Source organism: Bos mutus, chromosome 15 (genome assembly GCF_027580195.1).
Source record: "Bos mutus isolate GX-2022 chromosome 15, NWIPB_WYAK_1.1, whole genome shotgun sequence".
Classification (NCBI taxonomy): domain Eukaryota; kingdom Metazoa; phylum Chordata; class Mammalia; order Artiodactyla; family Bovidae; genus Bos; species Bos mutus.
In genome coordinates, this window is record NC_091631.1 from 41224175 (window position 1) to 41243061 (window position 18887).

The following is an 18887-nucleotide window of genomic DNA, read 5'->3' on the forward strand; positions in this document are numbered from 1 at the left end:
CTTATAACAGGTCGATAAGGCAGGCATTATCATCCTTGAATTACAAAAGAATGAGCTACGAATCAGGGAAATAAAGTAATTGGAATTTGGCCAAGTTTCCACAGGTAGTAAGTGTCAGTGCCGGAACCTGAATCCCTGTCTGCCGGCTCTGAGACCCAGGCCTTTCTTTTTTGTTGTTGTTCCGTGTTTATTTTTTAACAGCCTGCAGAAGAGCTGAGCGCTTTAGCCCAGTAGGAGTTGGGAAGTCTGCTGAACTGAGACTTGAATTTAATCACATTGAATCAAATCTGTGCAAGCCTGCTGCCCAATTCTTCTAGCACGTACACTGACCCCTTTGTATCTGATTATTTGGATGAAATGCTTCAGGGAATAAGTGCTAAGCATCCACAGTGCATCAGGCTCAGGGCTGGGCACCTGGGCATACAGTGCTGAAGACAGCCTTCCTCAGGGAGCCTACAATCTAGTGGGAGAACACACATGGAGTGGGGATCGTAAATACGGTCTATGCTGATAGAACACACTGGTAGTGGGGAAAGGAAAGGGGATGGGTAAGATAGGGATTAAGATACCCGAAATAGGTAAGCAAGAAGTGTCTATTGTACAGCACAGAAAAATATAGCCATTATTTTTTAATAACTATGAAAATGTTGAATCAGTGTGTTGTATATCTGAAGCTAATATAATATTGTAAACCAACTATACTTCCAGTTTTTAAAATGTGATCTGGCTAAGGGGAGACAAAAGACAAAGGTTTAAATCATTCTAGGGAGGTCTTGGGAGGCTTCTGGGTAGAACAGGAAAGAGGAATGAGTGGCCCAGATGAGGAAAGCACAGAGGGAACAGCATGTGCTAAGCCACTGAGGTATGAAATTACACGTAGAATGGGTCTGGAACAAGGGGATATTTTGGTGAAACAGAACAGTGGATAAGTGAGATACTGGAACTGGTCTCCCTGTGTTCATACCATGAACCAAACATCATGACTGATTCTGACCCTTGCCCCTACACAAGCAGTGCTCTTGGCCTAGATGATAACCAGAGCATGCTTCCCAATCAGGAAGTAAATTAGAGAAATGGCTGGCAACACCTCCATCTGTCTTCTCTAGGGATGCGATGGACAAACACAGTGTTAGCATTTCCCTGATGTATGGGAAACAATAAGCCAGCAGCTGGGCAGACCCACATGGTGATGTTGTCTGCCTGGATCATGTCATCTCTCAGCAGACCAGGCAGGTAGCTTTGTGCCCACGCTCCTGATGCGCCCCTGGAGCAGAGGGCCCTGGAGTAGCAGGTGGGAGATGTGAACGAGATTCAGTCCTGTTCAGAATCACTTTCGTAAGTAGTGGGGGGTAGAGTGGAAAGGTCTGCCCACCCTGAGCCAGAGGGTTGGAAGCAGCAAACATCAGTTGGATCCAACCAGTTCAAGTTTCCCTCTTTGCTGTGCCCCAAAATATTCCTAAACTGGAGATTTTAAAAACCCAGCCAAAGAATAGCAGACAACTGAGCCAACATTATAACGAATTGTATGTAACAGTAATCAGTATGCACGTGTGCGTGCGTGCGTGCTAAGTCACTTCAGTCATGTCCGACTCTGTGACCCCATGGACTGTAGCCTGCCAGGCTCCTCTGTCCATGGAATTTGCCAGGCAAGAAGAACACTGGAGCGGGTTGCCATTTCGTCCTCCAGGGGATCTTCCCGACCCACAGATTTAACCTGGGTCTCTGATGTCTCCTGCATTGGCAGACGGGTTCTTTCCCACTAGTGCCTCCCGGGAAGCCCAGTAATCAATATATATGTATTTATATTCATCATGTGCAAAAATAAATCTGGCGTGGTGTTGGTGATGACTTTTCTCTCCTCTTTTTCCTCCCCCTTGAGACTTTGAAAAATCCTCAGGCCAAGTTCTGCCTTGGTCCTGCCCAGACATTATTCTGTTCTCCCTCTGTGTCATAATCTGCAGGATAATGACTGCAGTCATTATCCTGGGTGATCCTCAGCAAACCACTGTGGACTAGTCATGTCCTTGTATCCAAACCACCTCACCCATCCTTTCACATGGCTAGCCTGCCTGTCCCTCACCTTGGAAGGTACATAAAAGCCAGCAAAAACCAGCAGTGCTTATTCCCAGGAATGATTAAGCCTAATTTCCTACTCACTCCCTTTACCTTTTGCTCGGTGCCCACCTCCCCAGCTCCACATTCCAATTTTGCCCACACTGATGCATCCTTCACACTGCTATCTGGATGATTTATCTAAAATTCAAATGTGATTGTGTCATTCCCCTGCTAAGAACCCTTCAATGGTTTCAGACCCTTTAAAATGACATCTGAACTCCTGAAGCATTTAGAACAAGGTTCTCCATGGGCAGGCTCCTTCCCACTTCCCTGGCCTCATTTCCCAACTCTCCCCTTGACACTCTGTGACACAGCAATGCTAAATTACTTATGGCTCCCCAAACACGCAATGTGACTTAATGTTTCTGAGTCTGCCAGAAATAGTCGTTCCTCTCTGTTCTGTCTTACAAATCTGCTCAGCATTTAAACCGTCTCTCAACTTTCTTCTTCTCTGAGATTCTTTCAGACAGGAGTCATCATTCTGGGCCAGCTCTGTCTCCTGTTTAGACATCTACCCATTGCCCTGTCTGCATATGCCCAAGACTTACTTGCTTACAGGGACTGTCTTACTCATCCCAGAATAGCACAGGACCTAACACAGAGCAGGTGCTTAGCCAACACAGGTTGGATCCTTGTCCAATTACACCTCCCCATCCCTGAAGAGACTTGTGTTTTAGCCACAGCCACACTGATACCTACATCTAATTGGCTTTTCCAGGTCGGGCCAATCACTGGTCTGCAATCATCGGCGGATCCCACTCCAAGAATTACGTGCTCTGGGAGTATGGAGGATATGCAAGCGAAGGCGTCAAACAGGTTGCAGAATTGGGCTCTCCAGTGAAAATGGAGGAGGAAATTCGACAACAGGTAAGAAAAATAATCCCAGAATGTCTAAAACTCAGACATGCCCTCAAGCATCCTTTAGCTTTCTTTCCCAGGGACTCAAAACTTATAGGACAATGTGCTGGAAAATTGGTACTGTAGGAAGTGAAATCTATTTGCTGAGTTTCAGAATGCTTATGTTCAGTTGAAGACACAGGCACAAATGTTCGTCTTGTTGTCTCACATCTTCCCTGACTGCATTTGTTGTTTCTCGAGCTTGTGCTAAAAGCTGTTGCTATGGCTGCATTGTTGGAATATCACATCTTTGTTCTCCTGAGGGTCAGTGTGGTGGGTTATTTTGATTTGTGAGAGGGTTGGGGGAGTGACATTTACACGAAGCTAAAATCACCATTTCCAAAAAGAAACATTTGTTTATTGACAGATGGTTTTTGCCCCAATATCTTGAGGTATTTGATAAACTAGTCAGTAATTAATCAAAATCATTAGAAGCTGAAGCATCTTTAATGTATTGATACAGTGTACCATCTCATGCGGGCCCAGGAGTCAGGTATTATCTAGGACCCCTTTCACAAAAATGAGGGATAAGGGAGAAATAGTCTACCATTCTTTTCTATTCGTTGGGAAGTACCATCATCCATCATCAAAAGCACTAGAAAGAGGTTGATGAGGGATCTTGAAAGAAGAGCTGTGGTTTGTTGAAGGCCATTCACAGGCTGAACTGTGGGGAGGAGACAGTCCAGCTTTGGCCATCACTACCCACAAAAGCCCTTTGGGCCTCAGAGAGCTGGGTAGCGAACCACATCTCACTGCTCATAAGTGTACAGGGGGAAGGGAGGAAAGAGCCAAGCATGCTGGGAATGTGGTCGTTTCCAGCACAGGCCACTGTGAGGCTGCTGCCCTGTCTGGGCTCCTGCCCCATGTCTCCTGAGCCCGTACAGGGGGCCCTGTGTCTCACGGTGTGTGTATGTGCAGCAGGGCACGCAGAGCTGAGGCCCCCAGTCCTTCCCCCTGATGTCTACCATCTGGCCTCCAAGCTCCCACAGACCCTAAACTGAACACAGCAAAGGCCACCTGATTCCTGCTATAATCCTCTGAGGAATTCTTTTGGCCCAGCATCCAAAAACACCCAGGAATTAGCTTATGTTTCTCATTAATTTGATTTAAAGCCTTTCTCCATTTTCAGAAAAAATTGTTTAACCCAGCATTTCAAGATAGTGCGCTATTCATCACGAGTTTATCTTACCAATGACTTGGTGTTTCTCCGACTCTGGCTGCCATGCCTAGTCACTGGTATTGCTCATTTAGGCTACAGCACAGCCACATTCATCTACAAAGTCATGAAGGGCTCCATACTGGTCCTCATCTGTCCAGGCTGTCATGGAGGGGAAATACCTTGTCTGGGGTCCTGATTCTCAAGCATGGAATTGTGATATATGGCCTGCCAAGTTCTGTTGTGTCATATGTTGAAAAACCATTTGTTATAAATAGTAGCTGAAACTAAAGTTTGCAAATTAATTAGATCAAGATCAAGGGCATCTTCATAATAATGCCCGTGTCACTCATTGGCTAGCTTGAGGGACTTCTGGAGAGAAGGGAAGCATGCAGGTTTTCTGAGAAACTGAGACCACACTGTGCTGGAGAACATGATCAGTCATGTGTCATAGCGGTAAGAAGGCTGACAACGGATGAATGGACCTCCTGCCTTCTGTCTCCTCTTAGGAAAATGTTCTTTGCTTGGTGTGCTCCTGACCAGCACACCTGGGATTAGCTTTTGTACATGCAGACAATGTCTGGTTCTCCCAGCTGGCTAGTGTTCCTGACATTAAGTCATAATAATATTTAATTATGGGTACTGCACATGAAAGTTAAAAATCCCACTGAGCACGTCCTAATGTCTGTCAGGTTCCCTGGATGCTAACCATGGACTTTTAGCTCTCACCTCTAGTTGGAGAAGACAATATTAATTCCCCAGTTTTTCTAATAAGGATAATGGAGGCACAGTCAATAGCTTGAGAATTCCAGAACTTGAACCCAAGTCCACCTGGCTCCAAAGCCTACATTAGTACCAAATAAATCATTTGCAGGGCATAGTGAAAATGGGAGGTCCTTTGTTCAAAACTTAAGAACTTCAAGATGGTGGCACTTGAATTTCACAGCACAGGGCCCTAACAATCTGCACAGGTCACACACTCGTGAGACTGGCCCTCTCTACCCACCTTCCTCGCCCCACCGAGAAACTCCCCTCTCCAGCCTCTGAAATAAGCCTATTTCCATAGCTCTGCTCAGCAGTGCATCCAGCAGCCCAGCTCCTAGAAAAGTCAGACAGATAAAGTGATTTCAGGGTCCCTTCGCTTTCAAGCAACTCATGGTTCTAAATATTGTTCCCTGAAAGCACACAATTTATTTTTCTGTAAGCCAGGTAAGAAACAACATAAAAAAGGAACAAGAATATGAATCCTCCTAGAATATGAAAGTGTCCCCTGAATAACCGGGAACTTGTTTGAACACATCTACAAACTAACACAGTGTTCTCAGCCTTTAATACCTTATATCCCACCAACTGCTATATCAAAGAACCCGAGTCCAACCAGGATGAAAATAAAAAGGCCTCTTTTCCCAAGAAAGACATTTATATGCTTCCTAGCATTTCTCTTATTATAGACCTATCACTCGCTGCAAGTTTCAAGGGCATTAAAAATCACAGCAGATATTGTTGAAGGTAAATCTCATGCTAATGGCTTTCAAACACAAATTAACAAAAATAATAATCCCATTAGTAGTGGGAAACTGTAATATTATTGAGCATAAATTTCAATGTCCCTATAGCTACAAAACACCAAGAAAATTAATGAAAAGTTACAGCAGCATTATTGGCATCCATGACACTTGTGGCCAGAGATAGTGGGGGAAGGGCACAAGGCACACTTCCTAGCAGGAGACAGAGGCAAATGGGTCCTGGTGGGGATGGTGGATTAGGAATACCTAGAGAAGCCTAGCCTGGCAGGTCACAGATGAGTAACCTCAAGACAGGTGGAGGCAGTAGGGAATGGTAGATCACACCTGCAGGCAGACCCAGGACCCGAAAGTGAACTGATGAATATTCATCATTATGAAAATGTTGACTAAGACCATTTTTATTTCATCAAGTATACATCTATGGCATGTGTACAAGGTGTATGTGGCCCAAAGATGGTGCCCCCTTCACCATGTTACTCATGCTAGAAACTTGGGCATCACCCTTGATTCTGCCCCCATCCCAACTTCTTCTGCCTTCTCTCCTAAATGCCTCCAGGTCACTTCCTCAGTACCACGCCTCCATTTAAAACATCCTCATCTCTTGCCTGGATTATTGCGCTAGCCGACTGACCTCCCTGCCTCCAGCCCTCTTCCTATTATTCACATTGCCCCACAGCCATTTTATAAAAAATGTCCATTGGATTATGCCACTCTCCCAATTAGGATGTTTAATGGCTCCTAATTGACCCCAGAAAAAAGTCCAAACTCTTTATCATAGCTTAAAAACCCTCCATGATCTGGCCCCATCTTATTGCTTGCTGCAGCTCTAAGCTGAACCAGTGCAAAACCTCTTTCATATTCTCCAAAAGCCATACCTCTCTTTCATCTGGGCCTTCTGTCAGTCTAGAACATCTTCCAGCTCCCTTTCAACTGGTGAACTCCTGTTTATACTTCAGAACTCAGCTTAAATGTTGCTCTTCCTGGAAGCCTTCCCAAATTCTATGCAAATCTGTCCCCTGGCCTGATGCTCCCACAACACCGGGTGCCTCCCCCGTCATCACCATCATCACATTTACTGCAAGTTCTTGTTTGATATCTCTCCTTCACTAAACTGCAAAGTTCAGAAATCCATGTTCTCCATCTCCGTATGCTCTGAATGGGTATAGTGTTAATTGTTTCATAATTGTTTCCTGCATAGATTAATTCATTTGATAATTTTACTGAACACCTACTAAATAAATGCCAGGCATTGGATATCCGGCAGCGATGAGATCATTCCCTGCCTTCAGGGAGTCTACATTCTAATGGAGGAAACAAAGGGGCAGGGGGGGATGGTTAAATAATTATAAATTAAAGTAAGAAAATAAACCAACAAAGAGTGGCATTAAAAAAAAAAAACACATTAGTAGGAAGGGACCTTATTAGTAAGGTGGTCAGGGAAGGTCTCTGTGAGGGATACCCATTAAGCTGAGCCCCAAAAGAAAAGCATCGGGAAAACATCACTCTAGATGGTGACGACAGCATGTGCAAAGACACAGAAGTAGAAGAGAGCTTATTATCCTGGAAGAACTGAGAGAAGACTTGTGTGGCAAGAGAAGAATGAGTGAGGGGGAGTGTGGCTCCATGTGCATGAAGGACACATTGTCTCCATGCTGGAGAGATTCAAAGATTGGGAGGGAGAGGTACATACATAAATTACTATTTCCTTAAAATGTACTTAGATTCTTTAGGAGAATCTCTGCAACAGCTGAGGAAATGCAGACATTAGACTGTGCAGCTGTTGAATGTGCCGTTCTCTGGGTCCACTTTCCCTGCAGACGTGTTAGACATGTGTTTCCCGGCCCCTCCGTCTGGGCAGGCTAGGTCTGGCGCCCCTTCCTGGAGCAACTGCAGCTCCCTGTGCGGTCCTTCTCCTAGACAGGATGGTCCCTGCTTCATTCCTTCTCCATCTCCCAAGCATGTTCTGTGTCCCTGGAAGGTGGGGACTTGATGATTTTCCTCTCTGCTCTGTTCTTACTCATTCTGTTGCTTCATTATGGTTTCTTTTAATCTCTTCCATTTTAAACATGTCTAATTGTCTTACTGGGATTATTCTGTTACCTCAGGGTCTTAGGGACAAATGTTCCTTTGAATTGAACTTGCCCACTCTCCCCATCGCTAGTGTCCTTGATTGACTTTGGATTGTTTGCTCATCTTCAGTGGGTATTTTTCTTCGTTTCCTGTGAGAGTCCTCTATGCTCAAGTTGTGTTCTCTGCTTAAAGGGAGATTGTATTTTTTGTCTTTCCACCCCAGTTTTGATGTCATTTCTAAGCTTCAGGTTGCCCACTGCCAGGCCAGTGGCCTGCACTTACACATGGGACAGGCTGGGGCTTCTATTTAGTGAAGGTGAATTTTCATTCAAGGACCTGGATGAGAGCAACCTTCCTTGCCACCCACCCCCCCTCAAATGACTGACAGAGGATTTTCTTATTGCCATTCACAAAAAGGAGAGTCCTTCAAAATATGCTGCTTGAGGCAGGGTTGTCTTCCCCCATGTCACCTAACACTAGCTTAAGACCTCCTCTTCTTGCCCTGCATGATTTTAAAACCTCTAGCTCCTGGGACCATACCCTGGGCCCAGTCCCAGGCATCAGTTCTGCTCACAGTTTTGGGTTAGACTTTTCTCCTCCTCTCTGGCATCCAGGGAATTTTTCTAGACACCCTTTTGTATTTTTGAAACTTCCACCTGCTATATTTGTCTAACATGTCTATGTGTTTGTAGTAGGAAGGAGACTTTTTGCATCAACTCAGTCTTTCCTGCCTCCTGATGTCCACCAAGTATCTCCAGCACTTCATACACTGTCTCACACACAGTAGGTGCTCAGCCAGTGTCTGAATTGGTGAACTGACACACAAAATAAATGTCTTACTAAGTCATTGTTGTTGTGTTTAGTTGCTAAGTGGTGTCCAATTCTTTGCAAGCCCAGGACAGCCAATCTTCCCTGTCCATGCAATTCTCCAAGCAGGAATACTCGAGTGGATTGCTGTCTCCTTCTCCAAGGGATCTTCCTGACCCAGGGATCAAACCCATGTCTCCTATATTGCAGGCAGATTCTTCTACAGCTGATCCATAAAGGGAAGCCCTATTAAGTCATTTAGTTCAGTCGCTCAGTCATGTCCAACTCTTTGCAACCCCATGGACTGTTGCACGCCAGGCTTCCCTGTCCATCACCAACTCCCAGAGCTTGCTCAAATTCATGTCCATCAAGTTGGTGATGCCATCTAACCATCTCATCCTCTGTCATCCCCTTCTCTTCATGCCTTCAATCTTTCTCAGCATCACGGTCTTTTCCAATGAGTCAGTTCTTCGCATCAGGTGACCAAAGTATTGGAGTTTCAGCTTCAGCATCAGTCCTTCCAAAGAATATTCAGTACTGATTTCCTTAGGATTGACTGGTTTGATCTCCTTGCAGTCCAAAGGATTCTCAAGAGGCTTTTCCAACACCACAGTTCAAAAGCATCAGTTCTTCCGTGCTCAGCTTTCTTTATAGTCCAACTCTCACATCCATACATGACTACTGGAAAAACCATAGTTTGACTAGATAGACCTTTGTTGGCAAAGTAATGTCTCTGCTTTTTAATGTGCTGTCTAGGTTTGTCCTAGCTTTTCTTCCAAGGAACAAACATCTTTTAATTTCATGGCTGCAGTCACCATCTACAGTGATTTTGGAGCCCAAAAAAATAAAGTCTCTCACGGCTTCCATTGTTTCCCCATCTATTTGCCATGAAATGATGTACTGGGTACCATGATCTTCATTTTTTGAATGTTGAGTTTTAAGCCAGCTTTTTCACTCTCCTCTTTCACATTCATCAAGAGGCCCTTAATTCCTCTTTGCTTTCTGTCATAAGGGTGGTGTCACCTGCATATCTGAGGTTATTGATGTTTCTCCTGGCAATCTTGATTCCAGCTTGTGCTTCATCCAGCCCGGCATTTCGCATGATGTACTCTGCATATAAGTTAAATAAGCAGGTGACAATATATAGCCTTGACATACTCCTTTCCCAGTTTTGAACCAGTCTGTTGTTCCATGTCCAGTTCTAACTGTTGCTTTTTGACCGCCATACAGGTTTCTCAGGAGGCAGGTAAAGTGGTCTGGTATTCCCATCTTTTTAATTATTTTCCATAGTTTGTTGTGATCCACACAGTCAAAGGCTTTGGCGTAGTCAATAAAGCAGAAGTAGATGTTTTTCTGTAACTCTCTTGCTTTTTCAATGATTCAACGGATGTTGGCAATTTGATCTCTGGTTCCTCTGCCTTTTCTAAATCCAGCTTGAACATTTGGAAGTTCACCGTTCACGTACTGTTGAACCCTGGCTTGGAGAATTTTGAGCATTACTTTACTAGCGTGTGAGATGAGTGCAATTGTGCAGTAGTTTGAACATTCTTTGGCAGTCATTAACAAATGACAAATTAAGTCATATGGACTTTAGTTTCCTGGTTGGGCGCTAGCGCTCTGCCTTGGCAAGGAGGGCTCATTTTCCACTCTGGTTGTTCTGGTTCAAGTAAGCTGAGAGCCACACAGCACAAGCTTTATTCAGGGGCTAGAGAATGGAGAATTGGGAGCTAAGGTTGACAAGTTAACTTCTCACACACCTGGATTTAATTTTAAAAAGTAAGACAAAGGGAGGAGGAGCAAGGCTAATGAGGGGGAGGTATATGCATTAATCCATTGGAGAAAGTGCAGGACCCTTTCCAGGGATTGGGGTGCCATCCCCTTTTATTCTTTTTGGTCCTTGATGTCAAGTCATGGCTGCCAGTTGTGTTATTTAATATGCAAATATAGTAAAATCAGCTGGTAGTGAGACCCGGGCTCTGCTGGAGGTCTGATTCACTGCCATCTTGGTCCAGCTGGGTTTGTTTGTAGCTTCCTTTCTTATCTCAGCCCTTTAACTTAAAGATTTATGTTCACTGCTGCTAAAGGTGAGGGTTGACAGGTTTTGAGCAGAGACCTGGAGCATCCCTGGCAACAGCCTCTTGCATAAAACCGTGCACTGGGCACTCATCATGAAAAGAAAATGCTAGAAAAAAAAACACTCCAACTTTCATATTTCTCAAATTTGAAACTTTCCTGACTGTAAGAGGTCGGATGATGGTGGACCCTCACATAGACATTGATTATTTCACCTTCAGGAGGCCTCACTTTGGCATATTCCTTAAACCTGCCACCAGGATTACCACACTACCTATGGCACAAGAATCAATAAACAAGCTGACGTCCTTTTTCTTTAAAGTTGAAAGAATTTATAAGGCTCTGGAAACTGGTAGAAAGAGTCTGAGAATTTTCTTTTCTCATCTTCTTTAAATCATTAGAGAAAAAAGATGCCTACCAAACTTTTATTTTTTCTGATTTTTGATTTTCTAAACTTATGGTCACTTCCTCTAATTAAAATTGAAGCCATTGCCTGATTCCTGATATTTTCCATGGATTATGACGTTACCTTGTCTGACTGAAAAAGTCACACACACACACACATTACCACCTTTTATTTATAATAATTGAGTTCCAATGATTTTTAGTGCTTGTGAGAAACAGCACCATATAGTAGCTAAAAGCATTAGCTCTGAATCAAGATTCCTGGGTACAAACGCTAGTTCCAGGTGTTACATAATGTGTGATGTTGCACAGGTTACTCAGCCTCTGTGCCTTGGGTTCCCCTTCCATGAGATGAGTGTGATAATAGGCCAACCTCACTGAGTTGCAGTGAGGACTAATGGAGCTGATGTGTGCACAGCGCTTGGAGCAGACCCTGCCCTGTAGAAAGCACTTACTAAACGTTACCTGTCGTTATCCTGTCTTCATTCTTGGTCTCCAATTCCTAACCAAGAAAGGGAAGAGCCCCTGTAGGAGCTACAAAAGTTAATGATTCTAAAGGTTCACTTTCATCAGGTCAGTCCCCAGCCTGAAAGGAGGATACCACTTCTTTGCCATCCCCTGCCCCCACCTGCCCTTCCCACCCCTGCTTAACAATGTCACCTCCTGATAGCCCTAGCTCTCCATCCCAAAGTTGACCCTGTACTATTTGAGGACAATAATCACACCCTCATATAAAACAGGAGCCACAACAAACTCCAAGCTCATTCCAACTCTACTCCTGTGCACATGTTCTTCTTTTTCCTTGGAACAGCTTTATCTGGATGCCCACCTGGATGCCCATAATAGCTAGTTCAAGGCCACCTTCAGAACAAGGCCTTGAGGCAGCCCAGAACAGGAGCTTTTCCCATTTGCTATGTGATATCTGCTGGGGGTTAGAAATGCAGACAAAGCTCCCAACCCAAGGAGGGAGGTGGCCTAGTGAAGTCTCTGTTTTTATACATACAATTTTAAGGGTTACTTTCCATTTACTGTTACAAAACATTGGCAATATTCCCCATGTTATTACAATACCTCCTTGAGCCTATCTTATATGCAATAGTTTGTACCTCCCGTTCCCCACCCCTTTGCCCCCCCACCACTGCCCACTGGTAACCACTACTTTGTTCTCCGTATCTGTGAGTTTGGTGAAGTCTCTTAATTGTAAGTAACAGAAACCTGTTAAAACTAACTCAAGAACAAAGGAAAGTTTACTGTAGGGAATGAATAGAACTCAGAAGAACACATGTTAGTACTGAGTGCAAAAAAGCCTCTGAGAGCTGTAACCAGAAGACATCAGGCTGAGAGAACCACTGATGACCTCCCCTCCCCACCCTGCTCCACCACCTAGAGTCACATGGTCTTTTCTATGCTCTTCTATGTAAATTTCTTGTACTACCCTTTCTCAATAGATCTGCTATCTCCTCTTACTTATACTGCACATGGCCGCAAATGGTGGCTATATGACTTTCTTCCTTGGCTTTTCATAGCCAGAGTGGTGTTAGGTAACTCTCAGTTGAAATACCAGAAAGACAGCTTGATCATTGGAGAGTCTGTGCATGGGTGCCCCCTGCATCAGATATCTATCTACTCTAATCAGCAGTTGTCCCGCATGTAAAGAATCACAGAGTATAATTCCATACAGGTGTGGTTGGTAGGGCAGTTTTTACTAACAAAGGAATTGACAGTAGAAGGTAAATTGATTAACATTTCAGGGCAGCAGGAGTAGATTGGCAAGAAGTAGACCAAGTCATCGAAACCCAGACAAGAACCAAAGTTTGGGGAAGGGTATCGGGGAGGAGCACGAAAGAGAACAGCAGCTCAGCACAAAGAACAGATCAATAGAACCTTAGGACACAGAGCTAAGCCAATTGGATGCAAAATACTGGGTCTAGAGATTGGTTCAGCCATTGAGGACAGACCTGGGGATATTCCTAGACCTAAACATAAGGATTTGGAGAAATAGAGATCAGAGAAAGGTTACGGTGGTGAAGGGCACAGTCAAGATCATGTACTCCTACATTGCATTGCATTTACCTGCTTAAGAGCCATGAAAACAGTACAGGGCAAGTAGACATGGTCCCTAAGTCTTTGACCTTGAGTAGATCACCTGACCTCAAGGAGCCTTAGATTTTTCATTTCCAAAATGGTAATCGTGGACATGAACTTAAGCAAACTCCAGGAGACAGAAGAGAACAGGGAAGCCTGGTGTGCTGCAGCCCATGGGGTCGCTAAGAGTTGGTCACAACTTAATGACTGAACAACAACAGCAATCTTGAGGATATGAACTCCATATATTGGTTATGGAATAATACACATGCAGTGCCTGAAGTATGACCCAATTGTACTCTTAGTATTAGGACCCCAAAAAAAATAAATTTGGAGGATTTGTAATCCACTTGTCCTCCCATCTTCTAAGAAGATGCTTTGGTTTCATTGGGTGGGAATGCAACTGATAGGAGAGGTAAACTGTGCTAAATAAAAGCTGCTAGAGAGAGTAGACCAGGGAAAAAGAAGTGAGGGGGGAAGTAAGGCCAGTAAGCTGGGCCAGAATTAGAATGTTAAAGTGTGAGAAGAGACATATATGAGCAACTGCCATTTGGATTGGAAATATAGATTAAAAAGAAAGGTCCAAAGAAGACTTTTAGTAAATTTGATTTCTCAAAGAAGAGACATCTAAAGAGAATTTTTAGCAGTGCACTTTGCAGAAGATTGTGTGATGTAATTAACCCTCTGTTGGCTCCTCAAGATACATTTAGTAAAGACCTGCAGTGCTTTTCAAGCCTTCTTGGAATCAGATTGGGTAGAAACTTTAGGTTGTTACTCTGCTGCACACAGTCCCCAGGTGCCTAATTTTGGGGGGGTTACATTAATACTGTTATCCATACCTCTTTTGTCCTTCACAACCTCATTCAAGGCTTAACTCCATGGAGTGTGTAAGTGGGCACTTGTGGTTGATAGGAATAAAGTGGTACTAGGGGTGGGTGGGAAAGAAGTTAAATAAAGATTCTCAGTCACAGACACTTGATACAGAAATTAGAACATCATTTGAAAGGTGGGACTTCAGTCATATGAAACCTCTTGTTTTCTTTCAGTTGAGTCTTCAAAGAAATCTAAATCACAGTAGGACAAGCAGCCAAAGTGATTCAGTGATCCATGTTCTTTAATAAAACTGGAACAGGCTGCCTTTGCTACAAGGAGGCAGAGTCCTGCTCTTAGCAGCATTTCCTGACTTCCACAGCTTCACATCAGAGCATCATCAATCCCTGGAAATTTTTCTGAGAATCTCTCTATGGAAGAAATGGGGGATGGTTTTATTCAGAACTTATAGATTATTTAACTTCCTGAAAATCTATTTTTATAGCAACTGAGCCAAAATATTGCAAACAGAAGGCAAATTTAAATGGGGAAATAATAAATTGTCAAGATTTAGAGACAATTTGGCAATAGCTATCAAAAATTGTACATTTTCTTTCTTATCATGACCAAAAAAGCCCACATGACATAATACTATGTTAACCATTTTTAAGTGTATAGTTCTGTAGTGTTGAGTGTATTTACACTATTGTGTGTACATTTTCTTTATACCCTGACATAGTAATTCTGTATCTAGGAATTTGTCCTTCAGAAATATTCTCACACAAGGTATGTGAGGAAGAATACTTACCACAACATTGTTTATGAAAATAAGAGATGGAAAGAAGCTATTTTTTAATCAATAGGTGGCATATTGAAAATTCTGGCTGCTTCTATGTAGTCAAATACCATGCAGCTCCTAAGGAGCAAGGCAGATCTATATGTACTGGTATAGAGGGATCCCTGGTATATTTACCAGGTGGGGAAAAACAGAAGAGTGTCTCTAGCTAGCTGCCATCTGGGGAAGACACAGGTGGGTTAGAGTCAAATGATTATTTGCACAAATAGAATTTTATATGCATAGAATATCTCTATGTATACATGTCAGAAGCTCAATGTCTCTAGAGCAAACTGGGAGAGTAGGGGTCAGATCTGAGAGGTGTATTCACATTTCACTATATGCCCTTTTGTACTGCTGTACACATGCATGTTACCTGTTAAAGATGTTATCTAAATTAGCAAAGAAAACTTTAGTAAGTGAATATTGCAAAAAGATCAGTATTCCAAACTTAGCCTATATATTTACTGTGCTTCCCCCAAAACATGATTTTTAAAATTAAACAGGCTGATTCTATGGAAATGAAAAACTAAATAGTCAAGAGTAACCAGAAAATGTCTGAAAGACAACGATAGGGGTGGGGAAGAGGCAGTAAGTAGAGAAGACTAGCCAAACCAGATATTAAAAGCTAAATTATAAAACTACATTAAATAAAACTGTGTGACACTAATATATGGATAAATAGATCAATAAAATATAATAGGAAGTCAAAAAAAGACACAAATTTATTTTAAATTAAGTGTAAGAAAAAGATATAATTTTCTGTCTCTTGGAAAAAGATGAATTTTATAAATGGTATTGTCACAACTGAAAGTCATGGAAAAATGCAATTTGCTCCATACTTCAATCCTTAAACCAAAATAAAGTCCAAATTTATCAAAGACTTAAATATTTTAAACTGAAGATTTAAAAACATTAGAAGAAACATGATGAAATCATTTTATAATCTAGAGCAAAATCCCTTCCAAGCATGTCACAAAACTCAGAGGGCATAAAAGAAAAGATTGATAAACTACAAGCATGTTTTTTATTGTGGAAAATATTTAAACATTTTAAAGGTGAAAGACAAAGTGTGGGAAATGTTTGTAGTCCATACAATAAACAAAGGGCTAATTTCTGTAATGTGTAAGGAGCTCATATGGTTCAATTTTTAAAGAACAATAAACCAGTTTCTAAAAATGATCAAAATGCATACGTTTTAAGATATTTTAAAAGACGTTTAATCTCATTTATGATTATGGAAATGCATATTTATTCCACAGAGCTATAATTTTTGATCTATTGGACTTTTGATAATCATATGTTGACAGAAGTGTGAAAAAACAGACACAGTAATATGCTAATTGTGGCAGTGCTGATTGGCACAGTTCTGTGGAGGGCACATTTCTCTGACTCGTACTTCCTATCCAGAAACTTACATACACAGATATACTCACATGTAGGTGCATGCTACCTACTGAACACTATGTATAACAGAAAAAGTAGAAAAACTTAAATATCTATTAATAGGGGACCAGTTTTTAAAAAATGAGAAGTTGAGATTAAACATGATCAAGGCAAATCATTTGGTTAAAAAAGAGATTGCAGCAGAGTATTTCTAGTGTATTTCACTTGTGGTATCACAAGATATACCCTTACATCTTTTGAAGGGCATGTAAGGCTATAAATAGTGGTTGCCTGTGGGGTAGGGACCTGAGAGCCTGGAGATGGGAAGGATAGATTAGATGAGAATTTTGTACTGTGTCTTTGGGTACATGGTACAAAATATCTGTTCAGGAAAGTGATTATTTTGTATTTGAAATAATAAATAAGCCAAACCGTGAAGCTTAGGAATATTTAAAAGACACCACATAAGAAAGTACATTGTGTGTTCTTGGTGGATTATTCTTATCCTGGTGCTAAGAGCTCGTCTAGACTCTATTCACAGTGTCAGGCCCACCTGGTACCAGTATGCCCCCAAATCCCATTGAAGACGTGGTTCCAAGGACTGTGCTGGGCAGAGGTAAAGATTTTTAATCCTGGTGGCCAAAAGTAGTTGACTCAGAGAAAAAGTGTGAATCACGGCCAAGGGAGAAAGCAAAGGTCAGAGTTGATGCTTAGCCTTAGGTCTGAGGGATGAGGCCACAAACTGAAAGATCCAGGAAGCCCAGACAGTGAGGGAAGGACTGCAAAGTGCCTGAAGCCTCATCTGGTGTGCTGGCAGCCACAAGGCCTAGGAGGGCCTCATATCTTCAGGATCAGAGAGGACTGGCCAGAACTTTCTCTAGAAAGACTCTAGAAGTGATCTCAGATCTCTGCCCCCTTCACCTCCAAAACTACAAGATAGTGGTCACCTCCAAAACTGCAAACAAGATTGTGGTCCCCACTCACAGGCCTGAGTCCTGCAGAGGCTGGTGTGAGCCCTCCTCCTGACTGTGCCCTGCAAACAAGGGCCCTTGTCTGAGGCTTGTCCCCATTCACAGGCCTGAGTCCTGCAGAGGCTGGTGTGAGCCCTCCTCCTGACTGTGTGCCTGCGGACAAGGGCCCTTGTCTGAGGCTTGTCCCCATTCACAGGCCTGTCCTGCAGGCTTGTCCCCATGCGGACAGGGCCTGAGGCTTGTCCTGCAGAGGCTGTCCTGCAGAGGCTGGTGTGAGCCCCCTCCTGAGTGTGTGCCCTGTGGACAAGGGCCATTGTCTGAGGCTTGTCCCCACTCACAGGCCTGAGTCCTGCAGAGGCTGATGTGAGCCTCCCTCCTGAGTGTGTGCCCGCGGAGAAGGGCCCTTGTCTGAGGCTTGTCCCCACTCACAGGCCTGAGTCCTGCAGACGCTGTGTGAGCCTCCCTCCTGAGTGTGTGCCTGCGGACAAGGGCCTGCTCACAGGACATTTGCAGTCAGTTTGCGATGTGCTACATCCAGGAGTTAAGACTCTGTGCTCAGTTGCTCAGTTATGTCCAACTCTTTGCAACCCCATGGACTGTAGCCTGCCAGGCTCCACTGCCCGTTGAATTTTCCAGGCAAGAATACTGAAGTGGGTTGCCATTTCCTACGCCAAGGGATCTTTCTGACCCAGGCATCGAACTCATATCTTTTGCATCTCCTACATTGGCAGGTGGGTTCTTTACCACTGTACCGCCTGGGAAGCCCCAAAGTTTAAGAATAAACATTTAGAAATAGCAATTTAACGACATCCAACGACTCTAATAATTAAAAAATCAGAATGTGGGTACAGTCTGCAACAGATTTGGTCTTTTACTAGAGTTGAGAAGCATGGTCCTAGAGGCAAGGAGTATTTTTAAATCATCTTTACCTCCAGTACTGGTGTCAGGGCCTGAAATATCACAGATAATAATAAATGTTTATCTGAAGTTACCACAGTCCATAGATTTTTTTAAATAATAAAACTGAGGCTTGGGAAATATATGTGACTTGCCCAAATGCCAATGACAACACAGAGTCTTGCCCAAGGACACTTGGCTTCCATTCTAGAACTTTCTCCGCTCTCTGCTAAAAGAGAGGAGGCATAGACAGCCCTGAAAACTTCATCTTGTTGTATGTACTGAAAAACTTAGCTAGTTTTCACCAAACTGTCTGAGACAGTTTAGCGTAAATTGTCCAATGAATATTTGCCATCTAGTGGTAAAAAAGGTGTATGTACCTTGTATAGACTTCATTCATTCGTTCAATGTCAAACACCATGTTTGAGAAAATACTTGTCCTTAAGCAGCTCAAGGACTCTTGATTGACATAGACATAGGTGACTACAACACAGTGCAACTTGGACCAGAAAAGTAAGGTCTAAGGCACATGGGGGACACAGAGCAGAGCCTTCCCTGGCCTCAGGGACCTGAGATTTCATAAGCAGCATTAAACTCAGTAAATCTTGATACTCAAAAAGTATTAGCTCCTTTCTTGTCTTGCTGGACCATCAGCACCAGGATAGCAATTTTTATTGTTGCCTTGTTTGTGTGATGATGGACTCAAGAGTTGAGCATGTTAGGAATGCAGCCAGTTCATGCCCTTTGGCTGAATTGGGTAACTGTCCTGAGAACTGTATCCCCAGCCACCTCTACTTCTGACCTTTGGGTCTGTTTTGAGAAAGTGTTGTTCACTTCCCACTCCTGGTCAGAGC

At 43.1% G+C, this 18887-nt stretch overlaps 1 protein-coding gene across 1 annotated transcript in view; it reads left to right on the plus strand.

Moving 5' to 3' along the window:
- The window catches only part of SPON1 (spondin 1), a 314673-nt gene that overhangs the window by 177299 nt on the left and 118487 nt on the right, over positions 1-18887 (plus strand). Inside the window, exon 6 of the mRNA XM_070383983.1 lies at positions 2834-2982. Within this exon, the coding sequence (XP_070240084.1) occupies positions 2834-2982 (149 nt within the window). The remainder of the gene's footprint in view (positions 1-2833; positions 2983-18887) is intronic.